General features: G+C 43.2%; 1 protein-coding gene across 1 annotated transcript in view; it reads left to right on the top strand.

Moving 5' to 3' along the window:
* The first annotated feature begins 452 nt into the window (after positions 1-452).
* The window catches only part of LRP3 (LDL receptor related protein 3), a 35,905-nt gene continuing 17,743 nt past the window's right edge, over positions 453-18,614 (top strand). Inside the window, exons 1-2 of the mRNA XM_034788400.1 lie at positions 453-729; positions 6,572-6,619. Coding sequence (XP_034644291.1) covers positions 495-729; positions 6,572-6,619 — 283 coding nt within the window. The 5' untranslated portion in view covers positions 453-494. The remainder of the gene's footprint in view (positions 730-6,571; positions 6,620-18,614) is intronic.

Genomic DNA, 18,614 nt, shown 5'->3' with positions numbered 1-18,614 from the left:
TGCTTGGGGTGGCCAAAAAGCCAGAGCCGGCCCTGGTTGCTACTGCAATACACACACTAGGGCCATATGAATAGGCAGGTTTCCTGGGGGCATCCTGGCTGCAAGTTGACCTCAGTGGTCACTGAAGGGTGGACTGGAGTAGCAGTGCCCTTCTGCCTGGGCAGTAAATCAGTGCAGGAGCCCAATCCCTGTGGGCTCAGCCCCCTGTGTCTGGGGGGGGAGTCCCTACAGGCTCGGGCACGGGGGGAGGCGGGTTTGCTCGCTTGTCGCCCCAGCGGTCCCTGCTCTGGCTATAGCCCGGGTGCCCTGAGGTGACTGCGGGGCCGCCGCCACGGGGAGCGAAGGGCGGCCGCGCGCCTCCGGCCCGGCCGCCGCAGCGGCACAGCGAGTGCGTCACGTGGGCGGCGGCGGCGCTGCGCCGTGTCCCTTCCACCTGCCCGGAGCGGCGGCGCGCGGGCCGGCCATGGGGCTGCGCCAGGGGCAGGCAGGGCGGGATGCTCCAGCGCCTCCACCGGCCCCCCGGGCGGCAGGGGCGCCCCGGGGCTGCCGCGCTGCCGGCGCCGCGGGCTCGGCGTAGAGGGGAGGGGGGCGCGGAGAGCCCGGCCGGAGCCGCAGCGAATTCCCCCCCGGCGAAGGGCAGGCGGCGGCGGCGGGGACCCGCCATGGAGAAGGCGGCGGGCGCGGAGCTCCGGCAGGGCGCCCTGGTGCCGCTCACCGCCATCTGCCTGGGTAAGTGCAGCAGCCCCCAAGCCGCTGCCGGGAGCCGGGGCGCTAGTGCGGGCCCGGGGCGGCTGCGGGACAGACAGGCGGACGGACGCTGGGTGGATGCGGAGCGGGAGCGTGACGGACACGTTGGGCACAGCCGGATGGGCACCCTGGGCACGGACACGCGCCCTGCACACACTGGGCATGGACAGACACGATGGGCACATGGGCACCCTGGCCACGGATGGGCACTCTGGGCACATTCGAGCACCTTGGGCATCCTGGACACGGACGGGCACCCTGGGCACATGGGCACCCTGGCCACAGATGGGCATTTGGGCACTTTGGTTACTGGCAGGTGGCCCTATGGAAACCCTGGGCACAGATAGGCACCCTGTGCACTGGCAGGGAGCCCTATGGGCGTTCTGGGCATTGACGAACACGGAGGCAGCTGGGGCACTGGCAGAAAGCTATGCCCACAACTTGTGCATGGGAGCACACTGGCAACCTCTGGGCTCACAGGGCACAGATAGACATGCAGACACAGGTGGACACATAGCTGGCCATGCATGCTCCCTGGGCATGGGCAGACATGGATGAATACCTTTGGCAGGGACAGACAGACAAGCTGGTCACAAAATATACAGCTGCTGGACACACTGGGCACAGTGACAGCGCAAGCATATGTACTTTGCTTGTGCAAGGAGACTGCAGACTGAAATGGGATCAGCTCTGCCTGGTGTGGGGAATGACAATGTCTCCTAGAGTTTGGGCCAGGTATGCCTAGGAGAGTGACTTGTGTGGCTGCATTTGTTCTCAGTTGTGTTCTCTGTTTCTGCATAGAGTTCTGTAAACTGTTTTCAGTCTTGCAGTAGCTAGAGGTTGTTTATTGGAAGTTAGCAGCATAGTAACTGTGTAAGCAAGGTGGGCGTTTGGGGATTGTTTATGGTTTACAAATAAGTCAGCATGGTTTCCCTTAACAGCGTTTCTTATTGTGTGTGTTCTATGCTTCACAAAAATGCCACCCCCAGGAAAAATAGAATATTCCTACAAATGTTACCAATTCTGCTGCTACCACATAAATACACAACATTTTTTATAACCAGTATTAGGTGTTATTTATTTCAACATACCTGTACATGTGCAAACTTTGTAACAAAATACATCTTATTTGATGGCTTAAAGGAAAAAGCTCATAATAAATTATAGTTTAGGATACACAGTGCAAAAATCTGTGGATCTATTACAGTTTCTGTTTTAACTATTTCTTCCCAGTGGTTTATAACATCTCTGTAAAATAACTTACACTACACTGAAACTTGGTGTATAAGGGCACACATGTTGGAGCTTGTCAAGATAGATAAATATAAAATCTATATAAAATTTGAGTAGGGTTTTAACTGCAATTCCCCTTGACTTTGAAACCATGATTGTAACCTTACATAATACTTAGACAGTTTACCCATATTTGGATAATTTCCCCCTTTTTCATTGTCCATACCCTAGTCTAAATCTGTGATACACATTGAAGGTAGCACTTATTCTGCAACAGTTATAGGCCTCTCAGACGTTCTTGCCCAGCCACCACTTGGCCAGAGTTCTCATCTGGTTGATAATTTAATAGTGGTAGGATGAAAAATCCAGTTTCACTTATTCCCCAATCATCTTCTGTTACCTCTCCCTCCCTCCTGCCTGGAGCAACTGCTCTAATCTCTACTTCACAGCAAGTTTTAATTTATGGGAATTCAGATGCAAAGTACATATTGTTACTTGTTTCAGATGCTTTTGTGCATAGTTGGCTGCCAGTGCCCAAGATGCATCTGAAGAAGTGAGCTGTAGCCCACGAAAGCTTATGCTCTAATAAATTTGTTAGTCTCTAAGGTGCCACAAGTACTCCTGTTCTTTTTGCGGAATAACACGGCTGCTACTCTGAAACCAGTCAAGGTGCCACTGTGTTCGTCAATGCCCAGAACGCCATAGGGCTGCCTGCCCATGCCCAGGTAACTGACCCCACATTCTGAACTGTTATGATACCTAGATATCTTGGCAGATATTTGAACTATGGTGGCTATCAAAATTAAAAGTACTTTGAAAAGGACCTTCTTTGCTAATATAATAAACTAATATTGACTTCCAAGAATCCTTAATAGTAAATAATACTAATTATGTACTTAGGCATCTAGTTTGAGCTGCCATCCATACTGCCCTGGCCACACTGCTATTTTTAGTGCAGTAGCTGGAGCAGAGCTGCCAAATGAATGTCCACTCCAGCTGGGAATCGCACCTCCCAGCTGCTATGGTTACCACTTATGGATTAACTTTAAGTTAAATGATAATTGACTTCTGTAGAAGGTATTTTTGGTTTTGGACCAGTGGTACAAAGTTTATTGGTGTCAAAGCAGAAGTTGACGAGAGCTATTTTCCAACCCAAAGGCCTCATCATGAAAGGCAGAGCTCAGTGAAAGTTGCAGATGTTCAGCACCTCACAAGACTAAGCTCTAAAGCACGAAAATGGACTATACAATAAACTTACTGAATGCAGTGCAATCCACTTACTGTGGACTAGGAAAACGGTGACTCCTTGTTTTTCCCAGCTCTCCTGTTTCATCCCATGATTCCACTGAGCTTTCTATGTGCTATTTTCATTGCGGTTTGTCTTCTATACCCATACCTTTAAGGATTCCAGTGTTGTGGGGAGACCTAAGGGCCAGTACAGATGTGTGTTTTCTTCTGGACTCTAACATTTGTGGGAGCTTGCACAGCTAGGACCTAACAGAAGGCAGTTTGACTTGCTATAGTCCTGTCAGTGAGAAGGAAAAGGACATGGGAAGCCATGGACTGATTCTCCATCTGGGGAAGGTAAAATAAAACTCAAACTAAAGTTCAGTCCAAGGCCCTATTTACAATGCTGACTTAATTTGAAATGAAAGACAAGCACTCAGAACTCTTGGTCTCAGCCACCAGAGTCCTTTCTAGTTTTCAGCAAGCTGGGAAAGTAGAGGACACACCCTTCTTTTTGGGTAGCCTTTGCTAGAGACCTAGGCCTTCTGCTAGGTCCTATCCAAGGGCCTTCCTTCAAAAATTTATCTTAATCCCCATCTTTGAAGACCAACCTAGGAGCATTTTATAGTGTCTCCAGCAGGCAGTCACATGATACTGAGTCAGCTGAACCATTTCCATCGTGTGCACTATCTGCAGATTACAACTCCCAGAAACACCTAGTCTTAAAAGGGTATGATCTCAAAGGGCATAGGCCCAGACCTCAAAGGTACTTAGGTTCCTACCTTCCATTGATTTCAGTGGAAATTAGAAGCCTTAATACCTTTGAGAATCTAGGTCTATATCCCAGTAACAGACATGCTTATGTGCCAGTGCTCTGTTATCAGCATCTGGAATGTTAGGTAGGGTCAGGATTTCTGTACGGTAACTTACTGTTCTGTCACTAAGTAGTCTGAATTAAGTCTCTCAGTCTGTCAGCTGTTTCCTGAAATTGGCATTGAGTCAGTCACCGCCCACTCAGTTGCAGCGTATCTTCAACTTGCCACTAAGTCTCTGCTCCTTTCCCAACCCAGCCTATTAGTTTCTCTGTGCTTTGTAGACTAGCTCCCTTATGAAAACATGTCTAGGAGAGGGAGCACATTTCATGAAAAGCAGGGAGCTACTCTGACCTGGGAAGACCAGGAAAATCTGAACAAGGTTGTGTGATGTGGGGAGAAGAACTGATCAGTGGATGGCGCTGGCAGATCTTATTAGATAGGAATATGTCTGAGCGAGAGCTAGCTGGGAAGAGCCAGACCGAGTGGCGTATTGGAGCTGAGCATCAGGGAGCTTTAATACAGTATTAGAGTATTGCCCTAAGATATACTTACCAACATATCAAAAGTAAGCTAACACTGTGAAACTAACGAATTAATGACACTGCATTACATACGTTACTGTGTGTCAATTACATAATAAAATTGATGCTATTAAAGTAGTTTGAAGATAGGGTTAATAATGCTTATTAATACAAATCTGCAGCTCTATTTCTAACACAGAATACACAAACATCGTTACTCAATTGCCCTCCTGCCCACGTATTTTATTACAAGATGCAATCCTTTTTAGCCATTTAGAAATTACAGAAGATCATGTTACTGCTTCAGTTCTTCACTCCCTCTGCCACCAACCTTCTCCTCATAATATCACCAATTCAACAATTACAGTTTTGTGTGATTAGTAGTCTGTTAGGGCCACTTGCTATCTTCAGTTGTTAGGGATCTCTCCCTTGAGGTGGTGAATGATCAGCTGAGGTCAGTGAAGGTCTATTTAGTTTTTGCACTTTTGATTGCAAGGAAGAAACGTGTTCCAATTAGTGCCAACCGCGGTGGTCTTTTAGTGTGGATTCCTGTCCACAAAAATCCCTACTGTTTGACACAGGGCACTGAACTACTATTATACTGGAATAAGTTTCAGTGGTGACCAGAACTGGATTTGAACTAGCAACTAAGGGTATGTCTGGAGTGCAATTAGACATCTGCAGCTAGCCCAAACCAACAGACTTGGGCTTATTGGGGGTTGAGCTGTGGGGCTGTTTCATTGGAATGTAGACTTCTCGGATTGGGCTGCAGCCCCAGCCCGGAAGTCTAAGCTCCAGTGAAACAGTCCTGTAGCCCGAGTCAGCTGACACTGGCAAACAGCAAGTTTTTATATGCAGTGTAGGCATATCCTTAGCGGCATATCCCAGTCTCTGGATTTTCCAGTCCCCTATGATAGGTACTTAATATTTCTGTTATGCTAGTTTTAATTCTATTGTAAGCTCTTCTGAGCAAGGACCATCTTTTTATTCTGTATTTGCATAGCACCTAGCACAGTGTGGCCCTGCTCCAGGGCTAGGATCCCTAGGTGCTGCTGCAGTACAAATAATAATAATTAGGTGCAGCATCCCAAGTGACTGTCAGAGGAGAAGGGAATCAGGCCTGCTCTTCTTGGTGTTGTTTTTACACTTTTGTTTCTGATCATATCTAAATTATTTTTCAGTATTTCTAATGCACTTGTCGCCATAATATCTGGGCACTGTACATGGATTATAGAAAACTGTCCAAAAGGGTAATCAGGACTAGTGAAACCCGCTTATTCATGAGGCAGGTTCCTCATTTACTTCCATGTCATTCTGTTGCTGTATCCCTTGCTACATTGTGGGAGACCTTCTGGTAACGACTGTTCTAGTGAATCACTCTTTCTGATGCTGTATTCTGAAACATTTCCTCATGAAGTGAGACTTTGGAAAATGAAGATTGCTTGGGGAGTAATTTGCAATGAGAGGTGGCAGGTAGCTCCATATCCCTCATGATTAGCACTCATCTCTTTAAAAAAAACCCACAAAACCCTCCGTTTAATGGCATTGAATAAGTCAAACTGGGTGCGTTGGCTTTTGCAGCTTCTTCTGCAGAGTGACATTTATTGATAAGGAATAAACTTTGCTTTACATAGTGGGGCCAAACTTAAAAATAATAATCGTAATAATTAATTTCCAACATTGAAACCGGTGAAGTGACCAACTGTTAGCATATATGTTTTAGTGTAATTGCGCTTCCTCCTCCCCCAATAAATAACCAGTTACCAATAACAGTAACTTAAAGTAGATTGGCAATTGATTCTCTTCATAGCATAGTTGACAGACATTCAACTAACATTCTATTTTCTGGATAGCAGAAGAATAGCAGATTATGTGAACTCTCACCATGGATAAGCAAAGTTCTTGTTTGAAGAATGCAGCACATATGAATGCAGTATCACTGCAAATGCTTAGAAAGAGTAAATTATTAACTGCCACCTCAAGCCAATGGACTCTGTAATGAATACTGTTTTTTTGTATCTTACGCAGTGAATCTCTTCTTAACTGGGAAAATAGAAAGTGCTGTTACCTCATTAGGTAAGACATATTTATCTTATTTCCTCCAAGCATTTGAATTTCTTCTTATTTTGATGATGATGCTGCCATTTCCCCCCCTGCACATAAAGCTGTTGCTGAAACTGGATGACTTTATCAGAGAAGAAGTTTAATAATGGATTTTTAGAAAGTTCCTCTGTTTTTAAATTTTAAATCTCTATATGAGTGTAATATTTCACCAAAATCAATATTGCTGTCCTAGACAAAACATTTAGCCTGAGGTTATGTTCGCAAATACACATCAATATTTTCAGGGGAAAAAATTCTTAAACAAGACAAAAGATTGAGATACTATATTTTATTGGACCAGCTTCTATTGGTGGAAGGGACAAACTTTTGAGTTCCACAGAGCTCTTCTTCAGGTCTGGGGAACAGGGCCGGCTCCAGCATTTCTGCCGCCCCAAGCAAAAAAAAAAAAAGCCATGATCTCCTCACTCCTAGAGGGACCTGCCGCCCCCGCAGGTGCCGCCCCTCTCCCTTGGCCGCCCCAAGCACCTGCTTGTTAAGCTGGTGCCTGGAGCTGGCCCTGCTGGGGAAGGTAACCAGAGTGTTCAAGCTGAATATAAGGTTGGACACTCCAGTATCCCATCTTGTATGTAGCCTGAACACTGATACACCAAGAGAAGTTGGTCGTGAAAGACATTACCTCACCCTCCTTGTCTCTCTCCTATCCTGGGACCAACACAGTTACAACAACACTGCATTTAGGGTGACCAGATGTCCCGATTTTATAGGTAATGTCCCGATATTTGGGGCTTTTTTTAATATGGACTCCTATTACACCCCACCGCCGTCCCGATTTTTCACACTTGCTATCTAGTCAACCTAACTGCATTGAACAGTGTCACGTTTTTTTAGAAAATGGGAAGCCATGAAATTCAGGTGTGTGTGTATTAGGGCTGTCGATTAATCGCAGTTAACTCATGAGATTAACTAAAAAATATTAATCGCGATTAAAAAAATGAATCACAATTAATTGCAGTTTTAATCGTACTGTTAAACAATAGAATACCAATTAAAAATTTATTAAATATTTTGGATGTTTTTATACATTTTCAAACATATTGATTTCAATTACAACACAATACAAGTGTACAGTGCTCAGTTTATATTATATTATTACAAATATTTGCACTGTAAAAAAGATAAAATAAATAGTATTTTTCAATTCACCTCATACAAGTACTGTAGTGCAATCTCTTTATTGTGAAAGCGCAACTTACAAATGTAGATTTTTTTTGTTACATAACTGCAATCAAAAACAAAACAATGTAAAACATTTATAGGAGATAATGCTGCCCACTTCTTATTTACAATGTCACCTGAAAGTGAAAACAGACATTCGCATGGCACTTTTGTAACCGGCATTGCAAGGTATTTATGTGCCAGATATGCCTCTTCATGTTTTGGCCCCCATTCCAGAGGACATGCTTCCATTCTGATGACGCTCGTTAAAAAAATAATGTATTAATTACATTTGTGACTCAATTCCTTGGGGAAGAATTGTATGTCTCTTGCTCTGTGTTTTATCCACATTCTGCCATATATTTCATTTTATAGCAGTCTCAAATAATGACCAAGCATGTTCGTTTTAAGAACCTTTTCTCTGCAGATTTGACAAAATGCAAAGAAGGTACTAATGTGACATTTCTAAAGATAGCTACAGCACTCAACCCAAGGTTTAAGAATCTAAAGTGCCTTCCAAAATCTGAGAGGGATGAGGTGTGGAGCATGCTTTCAGAAGTCTTAAAAGAGGAACACTCCAATGCAGAAACTACAGAACCTGAACCATGAAAAAAGAAAATCAGCCTTCTGCTGGTGATATCTGACTCAGATGATGAAAGTAAATATGCATTGGTCTGCACTGCTTTGGATTGTTATTGAGCAGAACCCATCATCAGCATGGGCGCATGTCCTCCGGAATGGTGGTTGAAACATAAAGGGACATATGAATTTTTAGCGCATCTGGCATGTAAATATCTTGTAATGCTGGCTACAATAGTGCCATGCGAATGCCTGTTCTCACTTTCAGTTGACATTGTGGAAAAAATAGCAGGCAGCGTTGTCTCCTGCACATGTAAACAAACTTTTGTCTGAGTGATTGACTGAACAAGAATTAGGACTGATTGGACTTGTAGGCTCTAAAGTTTTACATTGTTTTATTTTTGAGTGCAGTTATTTTTGTACATAACTCTACATTTGTAAGTTCAACTTTCATCATAAAGAGAGTGCACTACAGTACTTGTATTAAGTGAATTGAAAAATACTATGAGGAGTCCTTGTGGCACCTTAGAGACTAACAAATTTATTTGGACATAAGCTTTTGTGGGCTAGAACCCACTTCATCAGATGCATGGAGTGGAAAATACCAGAGCAGGTATAAATACATGAAAATATGGGAGTTGCCTTACCAAGTGTGAAGTCAGTCTAATGAGACAATTCAATTAACAGCAGGCTACCAAGGGAGGAAAAATAATTTTTGTAGTGGTAATGAGAGTGGCCCATTTCAAACAGTTGACAAAAAGGTGTGAGTAACAGTAGGGGGAAATTAGGTTTAGGTTTTGTAATGACCCAGCCAATCCCAGTCTTTAGTCAAGCCTAATTTGATGGTGTCCAGTTTGCAAATTAATTCCAGTTCTGCAGTTTCACATTGGAGTCTGTTTTTGAATTTTTTTGTTGAAGAATTGCCACTTTTAGGTCTATTATTGAGTGACCAGGGAGATTGAAGTGTTCTCCAACTGTTTTTTTTTAATGTTATAATTCCTGATGTCAGATTTGTGTCCATTTATTCTTTTGCATAGAGACTGTCCGGTTTGACCAAGGTACATGGCAGAGGGGCATTGCTGGCATATGATGGCATATATCATATTGGTAGATGTGCAGGTGAACGAGCCCCTGATGGTGTGGCTGATGTGGTTAGGTCCTGTGATGGTGTCCTTTGAATAGATATGTGGACAGAGTTGGAACCGGGGTTTGTTGCAGCGTTTGGTTCCTGGGTTGGTGTTTTTGTTGTGTGGTGTATAGTTGCTGGTGAGTATTTGCTTCAGATTGGGAGGCTGTCTGTAAGCGAGGACTGGCCTGTCTCCCAAGGTCTGTGAGAGTGAGGGATCATCCTTCAGGATAGGTTGTAGATCCTTGATGATGCACTGGAGAGGTTTTAATTGTGGGGCTATGGGTGACAGCTAGTGGCGTTCTGTTACTTTCTTTGTTGGGCCTGTCTTGTAGTAGATGACTTCTGGGTACCCTTCTGGCTCTGTCAATCTGTTTCTTCACTTCACCAGATGGGTATTGTAGTTTTAAGAAAGCTTGATAGAGATCCTGTAGGTGTTTGTCTCTGTCTGAGGGATAGGAGCAAATGCAGTTGTATCTTAGAGCTTGGCTGTAGACAATGGATTGTGTGATGTAGTCTGGATGAAAGCTGGAGGCATGTAGGTAAGTATAGCGGTCAGTAGCTTTCTGGTATAAGGTGGTGTTTATGTGACCATCGCTTATAAGCACTGTAATGTCTAGGAAGTGGACCTCTTGTGTGGACTGATCCAGGCTGAGGTTGATGGTGGAGTGGAAATTGTTGAAATCTGACATCAGGAATTATAACATTCAAAAACAAGTAGGAGAACACTTCAGTCTCCCTGGTCATTCAATAACAGACCTAAAAGCGGCAATTCTTCAAGAAAAAAAACTTCAAAAACAGACTCCAATGTGAAACTGCAGAACTGGAATTAATTTGCAGACTGGACACCATCAAATTAGGCCTGAATAAACACTGGGAGTGGTTAGGTTATTACAAAACCTGAAACCTGAAAAATACTATTTCTTTGATTTTTACAGTGCAAATATTTATAATAAAAATAAATATAAAGTGAGCACTGTACACTTTGTATTCTGTGTCGTAATTGAAATCAATATATTTGAAAATGTAGAAAACATCCAAAAATAATTATATAAATGTTATTCTATTATTGTTTAACATTGCGATTAATCATGTGATTAAGCGCAATTAATTTTTTTAATCACTTGACAGCCTAGTGTTTACATACACTCTCTGTCCTTACTCCAATACAGGAAGATATAGAAATGCTAAGTGGGGGACCCCTAAGCAATCTTAATTCTGCCCCTTCATTCCTGCCATTTTGTGCAAGATGGATATGTGTCTGACCAGCATCACAGCTAGTTGATAAGTTAAATCCTGTATTCCTTGCCTGTTTGGTCAGGAATCTGGGCATCTGTATACTTGAATGTTTCACTTGTGCCTTCAGACTTCTCGAACTAGATCCATGTCTCTTAATTTCCATGGAAGACTCCAGATTTATGATACTTTCTCCTGGCCTCCTGAGCAATTGCCTGAATCTCTTTGAGAACAGGGAGGCTTAATGGGAAGTGAATATGACTGGAGCAACCTAACTAAGACCAAAGAGAATAGGAGTTTATGTGGGTGAAACATTTTCCCCGCATTCTGATCATGAGGTGCTTTGAGGGTAGAGAGCCTCTTGGTCACTGTGTGGAACCAAAATGGAAACTGCAACTGTGAAGATGCAGCACAGCTGGGCAGGGTCATAACAGCACTCCATAGAAAGACAGTCTTATCCTGAAGGAGCTAGCAGCCTCAGAGCTCAAGCTGCCCAGGCTTCTATATGAACCTCGGTCCCGTTCTCCTGAGGGATAGGGACTAGCTTGTCACAGGTTTCAGAGTAGCAGCCGTGTTAGTCTGTATCCACAAAAAGAACAGGAGTACTTGTGGCACTTTAGAGACTAACAAATTTATTAGAGCATCCGAAGAAGTGGGCTGTAGCCCACGAAAGCTTATGCTCTAATAAATTTGTTAGCTTGTCACAGTTATAAACTCTCTCTCCCCCATGACTTTCAGACTTATTCAGCTCATTGGAGATTTAACAGGTGATGTAAGTGCTAAGTATTTAGATATTACTGGGCCTGAGAAAAATTATGAGGCCACTTGTGTTCAGAAGTTTAGTCACGAGCCACAGAGTCCAGTTAGGTATTTTCAGCTTTGTTGTTTTATGCTTGAGATGCAAATAAGAAGTTCTCATTATTAGTATAATTTTCTAGTCAATAGCAATATTATTACTTATATGTATTATTATGACAGGTTTCAGAGTAGCAGCCGTGTTAGTCTGATATGCATCCGAAGAAATGGGCTGTAGTCCAGGAAAGCTTATGCTCTAATAAATTTGTTAGTCTCTAAGGTGCCACAAGTATTCCTGTATTATTATGAGTAACTCTGAGTCCTAATAAGGGTCAGGGCCCCATTGTGGGAGACACTATTCAAACACATAGATACGCATAGTCCCAGCTCAAAGACCTTATAATCAAAATTTAAATAAGACCTAATAAGTGAGTGTGACAAACAGGAGGAGGAAAAGAGAAGGAGGGAGGATGAAGTAACCATAAGATAACGTGGTCAGCTAGTTATTGCACAATCTGTTGCTTTCAAAACAGAACTGGGGCTTGGGAGTGCAGTTGCAATGGGAGACGGTAGTTGATCTTGTGGATTAGTTTACACACCAGCGGAAATGTGGGTGGTTTGCAAAACTATTTTTAAATATTTTTGGAACAAAATTGAACTCTAGTTAATATTCTGTCTGAATGATTCTTTAGCTTTTGCCCTGTATTCATTCCTCTGTATTGTATGTGAGGTCACAGATTACTCTGTTCAGAATTGTACTGCTTCTTGTTGATTTAGTTTAATTCAAGAGGTCTTGGCATTGCCATTTTAAAAATGGTGTTTCTGGTTAGAAGTTGGCAGAGGTAGATGGGTTTTGTTTTAGGAAGAATGTTGAGATACTGTAGCTCTTAAAGTTTCTGGGCTTGGTTCTGCCTTGGGTTACTCTGTCTTCTGGCAGTGCAACAGGAATGGTGGAAAGTGAATCTAGAGGGGCATTGTAGTGGAGTAAGTCACATGCAACTTCTTCTGTGCCTGGGTTTTGTAGGGAGGGGAGAGAAGGCCAGTGCAGCTCTAAAATTTATGCTTATGGTGAGGAAGGGTCATAACAAGGGAGGGGCACGGCCAGGTTCACAGAGCATTTGAGGATTCATTCTCTGCCAGTTTTATGTTAAAACTGCCCTTCCATGGCTGAACCCTCAATGTAAGTCAGTTTTGCAAACACTCCTGCCTTCCCATTTTGTTGAATCTCTCTTCTGGTTCAGTTGCTTTTGCTGACCCAGGGTTTGTGTCTTATTTCTGAGAACGTGGGTGGATTGATTCCTCTATGTATAATGGCTATCACAAACACAAGGGAGAAATTGATAGGCACATGGTACTATGCCTGGAATCTTCCTCTTGGACATTTGGTACCAAGGAAAGCACTCTGTGACGCAGTTCATCTGGCCAGCAGACCTTGTGTCTGTTTACATTCCATTTGATCAGTAATAAGAATCCACTAGGGATTTGATTCAATATTCCATACAGAGGGCGTTATTAAGATGCATTTCTGTTTGAGAGAAGCTCTCTGAGCCCAGATCTCTCATGGCAAGACTTGCGTAAAGAATTTGTATACAGTATTTTAAAAAGATATAAAAACATAAAAGATTAAGTATTGTCCTAAATATTGATTTTGTTTTTAAATACAGCGTTTCTGAAAATAATGTACTGTTATCTATGGCTTACCATTCTCTTGTGATGTACTGTTCTGGTTGGCTAATTTAAAGGCAGGAAATGTAGGCTGTACTTGGCTTTTAATAAACTCTGTTCTGACTCTTCAGAATTTACCTAAAAGCTTGAAGAAAAACAGCTATTGAACAGTAGTTTGAAACAGCTACCAGTAATATTACTTATAAGACCTGCAGAGTTGTCCAAAATTTCTTTCTTTCTCCTTAGAGCTTTCCCTTTTCACTTAGATGTTTTCATAATTTGAAAATGCTTTTACTTATTTTCCCTTAAGAAATAGTAACACTGTCACACTAAAGTAAACTTTAAAAACCATAATACTGTATCCAGACTTTAGATGCTATGTTTTGACTTCAATTATCTTTGTAACAAGCCCTGCAAATAGACTCATTAACAATCACCGTGTCTCCATCAATCTGTTCCTGAATTAGTCCATTCATGTAATACTTAAACATCTGTTATCATCAGTGGATGTTTTGTCTTTGTATGGACTGCGTGATTGGGTCTAAATGTATTGACATCACAATCCTTTCCAAATCATGGTGTTATAATTATGTAACTGAACAAGTGGCATATGAGGTGAGGTGGCTTATTCTATTACTGTGCTGTGGAGCTCCTTTTCTCTTTTCATTGATATCACTCTCCCTTTCGCTCTGCCTGCTTCCACTCTCTGCCCTTAACTCCCCAGTGGCGCCCTTTTAGGTTATCACTCTAACTGAGAAAGCGCCGTGAACTTAGTTTTGAACTGAACGCAAACTTACAAACATTTGATGTGACTGAGATGACTTGTTTTCTGTTTTGTTACCAACAAACAGAGGCTTTTAGTAAAAAGGTACTGAGATTTTAAAATATATATTTATCATTTATTTTAGCTAAAACACTCTTTATAAAAGGTGAAAGAACAGCAGCTTGGAAAGCAGACCATGAACAGCTCACCATGTATAAATAGCTCCCTACTATTTCGCAGCAGAGCCAATGCATAGTGGCTAGGGAAGAAAGAGGAGGAGGCAACTGACTAGGAAGGAGACACGGTAATGAGCACTGATGGGAAATGAGGTGCATCAAAAGCACATGCCAGTCAAATGAGAGTTGGGTAAACATAATAGTACTTTTTCAGTTTGCCTTAATGTGTTAGTGGTTCTCTAACTGTCTGTGACACACAAATATTTTTTATTTTAATAGGAAACAACAAAAGGATAACTTTGATATTAAACTGTTGCCCATTTAGATTAGGAATTTCAATAAGAGCAGCAAAGCCCAGACGGCATGTTCTTGCTCTGTTAGAGGAAGGAAGCCATTATAAGATAACTAGCACCAGTGGATGTTATCAGATAAATTGCCTGAATTGGCAAAGCTTTGTTTCTTTTATATCCATTTCTGCCCACGTATATTTTCAAATGAGTTATTTAGTTAGCATTGTATATAGTTCTTTTAGGGTGTTGCTTAGAGCAGTGATGCAGAGTTAACTAGAAAAGCACACCTGAAAAACTAAAATCTCAGGCTGCATCAAATCCACTGCATGTACTTTCGAAAAAGTTTTAACTGTTTGAAGCATCTGTTGCGCAGGGTGACTCTAGTATGATCACTCTAGATACTGCTCCATCTTAAAATTATGAAAACTGAATATTCTTGAAAATGCACTTTTTACTTGATCTTAAAAATACTGATTAATGGGTGAGCATTGTGACATCAGTCACTCAGAGTCACCAGTGTGTCTGTGTGACTCTTTCAAAATCAGGATTGAAATAATTTTGCATGGCCAGGATCTCTGTATCCTATTGTTCCGTAGTCGTAATGCATACAGTGTCAACAACAGGTGTTAATACAAAACCCACTGTGTAATAATTAGTGTAAGGATAATTATAATAATTAGTGTAAGGATGATAGGAATATTTGTATTGCTGTTGGTGGAAGCCTTAGGACAATAATATATAACCAGTGGTTTTGGTTCCCTGCTCAGTGTGCTGAAAAGCCTTTTTCAAAAGGACCTAATATTTATAAAGTTTTAGTTGCAGCAGTTAGGAGATCTGATCTTTGCAGGCTCACCCCATATGGTTTTAGTTCTGCCCATGATGCATTTATACAATGATGATTGTGGAGGAGGAACACATTTAAAATTCTGAGTACAGTCTGTAGCAGTATGTGTAATGAGAGAACTTGAGAGCTATGGTGGGAAAATCCTGTGGATCTTATTTTCATTACAGTTGCATCCACTTCTCAATTTCTGCCTAAGAGCAGTCTCACTGGGAGGGCACTTTGGGACCGCTTTATTTTTAGAAATGTGAGCAGCCAACATTTTCTTGTTATAAAATTCATTATGGAATTTTTATGTTGCAAAAATGTATAATTGAAAACTATTAATGTAAGCTAGATGTCTTGGTGTGTTTGCTGTTTACAAGTTGACTGTAAAGTTTTTATATCCTATGCCTCAGGTAAGCTATCTGCCTAATGGTTTTTATATTCATGTGGCCTACACTTAAAGTACAATACATAGTGCTTACTGCGTATTAAACTGTAGTGTATTAATTTAAAAGTAACTTTTTTGTGGTGGTGGATTTCCAGCAATAACCTGTTAGCCCGTGATTTACAGCATGTTGATGTATGTTTTGAATGTACATATGCACAAGGAAATCCAAGATTTGGGGCATCCTTTTTCTCCTTGTAAACTTCTAGGCTATGAGAAATTAGGCTCCCATCAAAAGGTAAAATATTCTGCTAAGAGCAAATCATAAAATGCTTATTCTTGATTTGAGAATAGATTTAGAAATATTTTCAGAGCTAAGAGAGAATGTTCAGACTAAGGGTACGTCTTCACTACCCGCTGTATCGGCGGGTAGCAATCGATTTATCCGGGATCGCTATATCGCGTCTCGTTAAGTCGCGATATATCGATCCCCAAACGCACTCACCGTCGACTCCGGAACTCCACCAGAGCGAGCGGCGGTAGCGCAGTCGACGGGGGAGCCGCAGCCGTTGATCCCACACTGTGTGGACCCCAGGTAATTCAATCCAAGATACTTCGATTTCAGCTACGCTATTCACGTAGCTGAAGTTGCGTATCTTGGATCGATTCTCCCCTCCCCCCCCCAGTGTAGACCAGCCCTAGGTATTACATTTCACATAGTTTCCCTTTCATACTATACTGATTATATTTTCTCATCAGAAAAACTTTGGCCATTTGTTCTTGGAACATTTCACTTTCCTCTGCCATTGAATTGGATATTTGCAAATTAGACATATTTGCGGTCCCTAATTTAATAATTGGCACTCCCATAATGTCCTCTATATGAGTATCTGAAAGTGCTTTGAAAACACTGGGCTATATTTATCATTCCTACTCCTGCACCTCTCTCCAGAAACTTCTCATTGACATCAGTAGTCCTTACTCAGGATTCCACAGGAGTTTTGTGGGGTAAAGATTGCTGAATAGGGGCCCGTAGCCATTTAAATCTCATAGCAGCCTTTGGAGAAGGTAAGTATTATCACATATTTTTACAGAAGAGAAAACCGAAGTGGAGTGATTGAGAACTTGATTTTCTAAAAGTTAAGGACGTAAATCTTCTTCTAACTGCATGCCAAATTTGCATGCACACTAACTGTGACTGTATGCAAATAGGTATTTGTATGTGAAAATGGCCATTTAAATGTATGGTTGGCCATGTTGCAAATGCATTTGTGTTTTCAGCTTTCATCTGTGCCTAATTATTTGAAAATCAGGTATGAAAGGGTGTTCTTTGAGCTGTCAGTCACTCTTACCTCCTCTTGAAGTCATGAGAATTAAGGGTGCTACACCCCTGATAGGATTGAGTCTGGAGTGACTTGCTCAAGGTCATACAGGCAGTGGTGTAGCCAGGTTCTAAGTACCGGGGGAGCAAACATAAAAAAGGCGCCCCCCCTTGGCTCCTCCTCCGGCCGTTACATGCCGCCCCCCCCCCTTGTCTGGCTCCTCCAGCCGCACCGCGCCCCCCCTGTCTCCTCCAGCCACGCTGCGGCCATGCTGTGCCCCCCCTCGGAGGGGCTCAATCAGGGGGGAGGGGGCCAGGCATGGCGCGGCCCGGCCAAGGAAGTTTTTAGGATGTGGTGGGAGAAGAGGCAAGAAAGTTTCACGCGACCCCGGGCGGGACTCATCAGCTGCCGAGCAACCTCGGACTCGGAGGAAGCCATGACACCGCGCCGGGTGGCCGGAGGGGGAGGGGAAGGAGAGAGGCTCATGGGAAGCTCCAGGCGGTGCGGGCTGCCCCCCTGCCCTGAGGCCAGGCTGGAGGCTGCAGGCGTGGGGAAGGGGTGGCGGGCGGGCGCTGCTTGCTTCTCCCAGGGGCTGGGGGGAGCAGAGCAGTGGGGCAGGCAGCAGCTGGTGGGCGGCAGATCCCCCCCTCTCTCTGGCAGCTTCCTGCTTCTGTCGGCCCGGGCCTGACCTACGGCGTGGCGGGGCTGGTGGCCGTGAGCTGCTGCCGGGAGATGCTGCTGCTGCCGCTTCCAGGGGCGGGGAGTGCTCGGCCGCTGAGCCCTGAGCTGCCGCAGGAGGCGGCCGCGGCGATGTTGGGGCCGCGCTGAGCGTGGGGCGCGATGGCTGAGGAGCCAGCCCCTTCGCTCCTCCGGCCACGCCCGCCCCCCTCTCCATGGCTTCCCCGGCCATGCTGCCCCCTGTTGCCTGCAGGAGCCCTGCACCGGCCCGGCAGGCGCTGCTTTTGAAACATGTGCTGAGGGGAAGTGGCTGCTTCCCCTGCACCCCTCTAGCTACACTACTGCATACAGGAAGTCTGAGGCAGACTCAGGAATAGAGCCCAGGACTCTTAATTCCTGCTGCAGTGGGTTAACCATCAAATTAGCCTTCCACTCCCCTACTTTAGAAAACAACCAAACCTAACCCCAAGTTAGGTATTCTCACCCATTTTCTCATTTATGTATGTCTCCTTCTGTTGCTTTTTTCAATATAGGGATAAAATATTCAAGAAATTTACAAAAACCTCTATGCCTTGATAAATTAACACACCATGTCAGAGTTTTGAACCCAAACATTGTGCTATTGAATGAAAATTAGAATATGCAATGGACCAGTGTAGCTCAGTTGTGCAAACAGAGTGAAATAAAACCATATACTTGAAGCATGACTAAAACATTTTCATAAGAGCTTGGCTTCCATTTGGGCACCTAACTAAAACTGTCACATTTTCAAAGGTGTTCAGCCCCTGGCAGTTTCCGTTACTCAGGATAAATTAGGAGAATCTTCAGTGGAATCACACTTGTATAAAATTAGAATACAGTAAGTGACATTAAAATCAGGCCTGGACTGTACAAAAGCATAGGTTTGTACTGCAGACCTGCACTATCAGTATCTGTACTGAGTAAGTTTAA

Source organism: Trachemys scripta, chromosome 13, assembly GCF_013100865.1.
Source record: "Trachemys scripta elegans isolate TJP31775 chromosome 13, CAS_Tse_1.0, whole genome shotgun sequence".
In the NCBI taxonomy this organism is placed as follows: Eukaryota; Metazoa; Chordata; order Testudines; family Emydidae; genus Trachemys; species Trachemys scripta.
Note: the sequence above shows the minus strand (reverse complement) of the source record. Positions and strands in the feature narration are given on the sequence as shown.